This window comes from Bison bison, unplaced genomic scaffold (genome assembly GCF_000754665.1).
Source record: "Bison bison bison isolate TAMUID 2011002044 unplaced genomic scaffold, Bison_UMD1.0 scf7180017864057, whole genome shotgun sequence".
In the NCBI taxonomy this organism is placed as follows: Eukaryota; Metazoa; Chordata; class Mammalia; order Artiodactyla; family Bovidae; genus Bison; species Bison bison.
The window spans coordinates 16,985-22,974 of NW_011494629.1; the positions used below are offsets into that span (position 1 = coordinate 16,985).

Here is a 5,990-nt window from a genome sequence, read left to right on the forward strand (position 1 = left end):
CTTATTCCCAGAGAGCCATCTTTTAAGCAATACTTTGAGTTTTGTAACTTACTGAGGCGAGGTCAAAATCTGTTGTGTCCATACACAAGGTAGGATGTGTCCTCAAGAATCACAACTACTTATTCGAGGATGGGGCCACATAAATGCTAAAAACATCTGATTCAGTGGAACTAACTCCTCGAGCCCTGAGTGTCAGTTGGAGAGCTTTGAAAAGATTATTTTGAGATAATCATCTATACCCTCAGTGCAGTTCATAAAAAATGATCTCAGAACAAAGACCCATGATTGAGGCATCAATAGCCTTCCAGTAAACTCACAGGCAAAATACAAAGGAACAAAATGTGTCCTGAATGACATCAGATTTTCAATAATTACAAGCTTCTCACATTGATAAAATTGTAAACACTGAAAAATGTAGACATTGCCTTGAGAGGGCTAAATGAATTTCTAACTTGGATCAGGAGTAATGTGGCAGTCATGGGGAGCCTGCAAACTGGGAGCCTTGTGGACAGCTCATGGCAGACATCACATTTGACCATTAGCTTAACCCACCTAAGATCTCTACAGTTCATTTTGGCCATGAAGTCCCATTTCTTCTTCCACTTAACCCAAATCTAAATTACAAATGGATGGCATCTCTCTGAGAATGGAAATAGAACAAAAAATATATATATAGGGATAAGTTGAAAAGCAAATGTTCTAGAAAACTCAGCAATGAGATCTCACTGTGAAGGCTGTGCAACAGTCACTTGGAACAGAAGGAGCCCAGCAGAGGGTGTGGCTGTTAGGACTTGGAGAGGGACTTGGTTCTGGACTAGGAGTTCTGGGTTTCCCTGATCCCCACTGGTGGCCAGGCCAGCCATCTCTACCCTCCCTGCCCAAGTTCTATTCTAGGAGGCCAGAGTGGTGGGCAGACTATCAAGCCAATGGCTTGCAAAGTGCCTCCCACACACAAAATACATCACAGAGATGAGTTATTAGCAGAGCAGAAGGGATGAGGGGAAGGCAAGAAAATCAAACCAAAAGGGGGAATTTAGGATCTGTTGAGAGCATAGAGCTGCCCAGAAGTGGCCACATCAGGAGGGGCAGGGAAAACACAGAAAGTACAGGAGAGAGTGGTGTCCATAAAGGTCCTGAACTTGACCACTCAGTACCAGCTAGCACTGCTGCCCAGCAGCCTGGAAGCATCCCTGTACTCTGCCTGCCAGGCAGGCAACAGGAAGGTGTTCTGCAAGGGAACATTCCAGAGGAAGCCAGAGTGGGATGCAGACTGGAACCAAGAGGAAAACTTATAGGCTTTGTCAGTGGGAACTTTCAGGAAGCAGCTCCAAAGCAGCCTTGATGCCAGCAGAAGAATTAGCTGAGTAGTCTGTGCTCTGCCCATGACAGAGGCCTGCCCGACCTGTCTCCAGCCAGCATGCAGCAACCAGCAGTGGTTTGAGGATGCACATGAGATTTATTCCAGAGTGAACCCAGCATAGGCCAGCTCTTAGAAGACATTTCTAAAGGAACGTGCACCATAATTGATTACTTGAACTGATTTTCCAGGAATATACTTGTTAGAGATAATAATCAAAAACACAGCAAACAACTTCTGTCTCAAAGTATTTCATTAAGGTGCAAAATATGGCACAGACGTGTCCACGTCTGTTAGAAAATGGATGTGCTTCTGGTCTTCAGAGGGCCTTTATTGGCTGTTACTCAGTTGGAGATAGAGCGAGTTATTGAAAAAAAAGATCATGTTGGAGGACAAAAAATGTCTAAAAAATAGCTACTTTGATTGCTTTTATTTAAAATCTAAGGGCTGTAAAAGTTATACCCCTCATGGGTCAAAGGAAGGAAACTTCACGTTTCTAAAACTCTCAAAATATAACACACAAAAATATTATTGTGATGTTTCAGTATTGTCACAATATCCTCACACAAACGTTTCAAATGGAAATTGAATTTTTGACAGAGTGGCATACTCTTAGTGAATTCACCATTGTATGTGAAAAGAAATACTCTAAAAGGTTAAAATGATACCTGCTAATAACTAGGCTAGTGAGGACATCCCCTCAGAGTGGCAAGGCTCACAGGTCAGCTGTATTACATTTAATTCAGTTAAAGAACCATAGAAGGGAACAGCTTTGGCCTGGTCTTCTTACCTCCTCCTGCCCCTCCCATCCCCCAGGGATGTCACTGGTTTCGGAGCAGAGGGGACGCCTGGTCTTGGGGGTTGGTGCCTGCAGCTCTGGGTTAATGTGTATAAATGCTCTCATATGTATCCAGATGGTACCTCCTGCTATCAGCAAAGCACACTCTCCTTCTGCCAGCATGAGCCTTCCTGCCTCCTGAGGGCCAAGGATGCCTCCAAAAATGGCTGATGTCCCTTGGGTTTCCTGCGATGCCAAGCGTGTTGGTTTTCATTTTAAGCATCTGTCAGATTCCCTGATTCTGGAGAGGGGGTGCTTATCGGTGGTGGTGTGAAATGCCCTCTGAGGACAGTTGGGCACATCTCAGTCAAAATGCAATATTTAACATGTGGGCGTCTGACATGCTACCCTGACGACTGCGGGTGTCACGTGGGAGGGGGAGGGTCAAAGAGGGGGGACACACAACCGTTGCTCCCACGGGAGGGCGGTTCACATGACCACGCACTTGCCCTTGAGCTTCTCTTTCCTTTTCTGCTGCTTGCTCTTTTTCCCGTCGATCTGGAGGCTCACGGTCCTGCGCTTCTCCAGGTTGAGCAGCTCCTGGAAGAGCTCCTTCACGTTGAGGTTGAGCTTGGCCGAGGTCTCCATGAAGGCGCACTTCCACTTGCGAGCCAGCACCTCGGCCTCACTGCTCTCCACTTCGCGATTCGGGCTCTCGTCACACTTGTTCCCCACCAGCATGATGGGGATGCTCTCCACGTCCCCTTTGATCTCGCAGATTTGCTCATAGATGGGCTTGAGCTCCTCCAGAGACTGCCGGCTGGTGATGGAGTAAACCAGGATGAAAGCATGCCCTTTGGAGATGGAAAGCCGCTGCATGGCCGGGAACTGGTGACTGCCCGTGGTGTCCGTGATCTGCAGGGTGCAGATGCTCTTGTCACAGCTGATGACCTGCCGGTACGTGTCTTCCACAGTGGGGATGTAGCTCTCCCGAAACGTGCCTTTCACAAACCGCAAGACAAGAGAGCTCTTGCCAACACCACCTGCGCCGAACACGGCCACCCGGTAATCATTGCTTTGCTCTGGCATGTTGCTTGCAGGCTCCAACGATTAACTAGGAAGCACCTACCAAAGAAACCAGATGTTTGAGAGAATTAGTAAAAGAAAACCTAGGAAAAGACTGCTTTACCGTTTCTTGATAGCTTAAAGAAAAAAAAAAATTAAGTGGTATTATTTGCTTTCACTTTTCCTACATAACAATTCAAATTTCATTTTAAAATTCTCTAATTCTAAATCCAATTATAGATAACCCTCAGTTTTCAACAGGGCTGTTGACCTACTGAGTGGCTACCTGAAGTCAGTCTGTTCCTCCTTATTGGACCATGGTTCTGAGCAGCTTTGCTCTCAAATCACCCAGCACCCAGGGAAAAGATGCAAAGTCAGTCCAAGGGAGAAAGAATCCAGGAAAGGTAATGGGGAGTTGGAAACTAGTCAGTCCTCAACACACACACACAATCACAGCAGATCTTTACTGTTTAACCTAAAATGCTGCTGCTGCTAAGTCGATTCAGTCGTGTCCGACTCTGTGCGACCCCATAGACGGCAGCCCACCAGGCTCCCCTGTCCCTGGGATTCTCCAGGCAAGAACACTGGAGTGGGTTGCCATTTCCTTCTCCAATGCAGGAAAGTGAAAAGTGAAAGTGAAGTCGCTCAGTCGTGTCTGACCCTCAGCGACCCCATGGACTGCAGCCTTCCAGGCTCCTCCATCCATGGGATTTTCCAGGCAAGAGTATTGGAGTGGGGTGCCATTGCCTTCTCCAACCTAAAGTGCTATGAACATTCAATATACTGGTCATAATACATAATTTTTACAAGTACAGAGAGGGAGTTAAAGGGGAGCAGAATGCAATTAATATTTACACAATGTTTATATTAACTCATGAAATCCTCACCACCCTGCAGAACTGGTGTCATTATCCCCTGCAAAATGAAGAACCTGAAAACACAAAAAGAATAGGATCATGGCATCTGGTCCCATCACTTCATGGCAAATAGATGGGGAAACAGTAGAAACAGTGTCAGACTTTATTTTGGGGGGCTCCAAAATCACTGCAGATGGTGATTGCAGCCATGAAATTAAAAGACGCTCATTCCTTGCAAGGAAAGTTATGACCAATCTAGATAGCATATTCAAAAGCAGAGACATTACTTTGCCAACAAAGGTTCGTCTAGTCAAGGCTATGGTTTTTCCTGTGGTCATGTATGGATGTGAGAGTTGGACTGTGAAGAAGGCTGAGATCTAAAGAATGGATGTTTTTGAACTGGGGTGTTGGAGAAGACTCTTGAGAGTCCCTTGAACTGCAAGGAGATCCAACCAGTCCATTCTAAAGGAGATCAGTCTTGGGTGTTCATTGGAAGGACTGATGCTAAAGCTGAAACTCCAATACTTTGGCTACCTCATACGAAGAGTTGACTTATTGGAAAAGACTCTGATACTGGGAGGGATTGGGGGCAGGAGAAGAAGGGGATGACAGAGGATGAGATGGCTGGATGGCATCACCAACTCGATGGACATGAGTTTGGGTGAACTCCGGGAGTTGGTGATGGATAGGGAAGCCTAGCGTGCTGTGATTCATGGGGTTGCAGAGAGTCGGACACAACCGAGTGACTGAACTGAACTGAATGTCCCTGACTTCACACAGCCAGTGAGATGAGCTGTTGCTCAATTGCTCAGTTGTGTCCAACTCTTTGTGACACCATGGACTGCAGCACGCCAGGCTTCCTTGTCCTTCACCTCCCAGAGCTTGCTCACACTCATATCCATTGAGTCAGTGATGTCATCTATCCATCTCATCCTCTATCACCCCCTTCTCTTCCTGCCCTCAATCTTTCCCAGCAACAGGGTCTTTTCTAAGTGAAGTGAGACGGGGATGCAAACTGATGTGTCTCTGTCCCACAGGCTGCTGGAGTCACAGAGGGCCTGAGTGTGAACTCTCATTAAGCACCAAGTATTGACAATTCCAATCCCAAAGAAAGGCAGTGCCAAAGAATGCTCAAACTACTGCACAATTGCACTCATCGCACACTCTAGTAAGGTAATGCTCAAAATTCTCCAAGCCAGGCTTCAGCAATATGTGAACTGTGAACTTCCTGATGTTCAAGGTGGTTTTAGAAAAGGCAGAAGAACCAGAGATCAAATTGCCAACATCCGCTGGATCATCGCAAAAGCAAGAGAGTTCCAGAAAAACATCTATTTCTGCTTTACTGACTATGCCAAAGCCTTTTACTGTGTGGATCACAATAAACTGTGGAAAATTCTGAAAGAGAGGGGAATACCAGACCACCTGACCTGCCTCTTGAGAAACCTGTATGCAGGTCAGGAAGCAACAGTTAGAACTGGACATGGAACAACAGACTGGTTCCAAATAGGAAAAGGAGATTGTCAAGGCTGTATATTGTAACCCTGTTTATTTAACTTATATGCAGAGTACATCATGAGAAACGCTGGACTGGAAGAAACACAAACTGGAATCAAGATTGCCGGGAGAAATATCAATAACCTCAGATATGCAGATGACACCACCCTTATGGCAGAAAGTGAGGAGGAACTAAAAAGCCTCTTGATGAAAGTGAAAGTGGAGAGTGAAAAAGTTGGCTTAAAGCTCAACATTCAGAAAACAAAGATCATGGCATCCAGTCCCACCACTTCATGGGAAATAAATGGGGAAACAGTGGAAACAGTGTCAGACTTTATTTTTCTGGGCTCCAAAATCACTGCAGATGTTGAGTGCAGCCATGAAATTAAAAGACACTTACTCCTTGGAAGGAAAGTTATGACCAACCTAGATAGCATAT

At 45.8% G+C, this 5,990-nt stretch overlaps 1 protein-coding gene across 1 annotated transcript in view; it reads right to left on the minus strand.

Annotated features, from left to right (window-relative positions):
• Window positions 1-6: 6 nt before the first annotated feature.
• DIRAS2 (DIRAS family, GTP-binding RAS-like 2) overlaps window positions 7-5,990 on the minus strand; it is a 35,247-nt gene continuing 29,263 nt past the window's right edge. The window contains exon 2 of the mRNA XM_010835944.1: window positions 7-3,260. Within this exon, the coding sequence (XP_010834246.1) occupies window positions 2,625-3,224 (600 nt within the window). The 5' untranslated portion in view covers window positions 3,225-3,260 and the 3' untranslated portion in view covers window positions 7-2,624. The remainder of the gene's footprint in view (window positions 3,261-5,990) is intronic.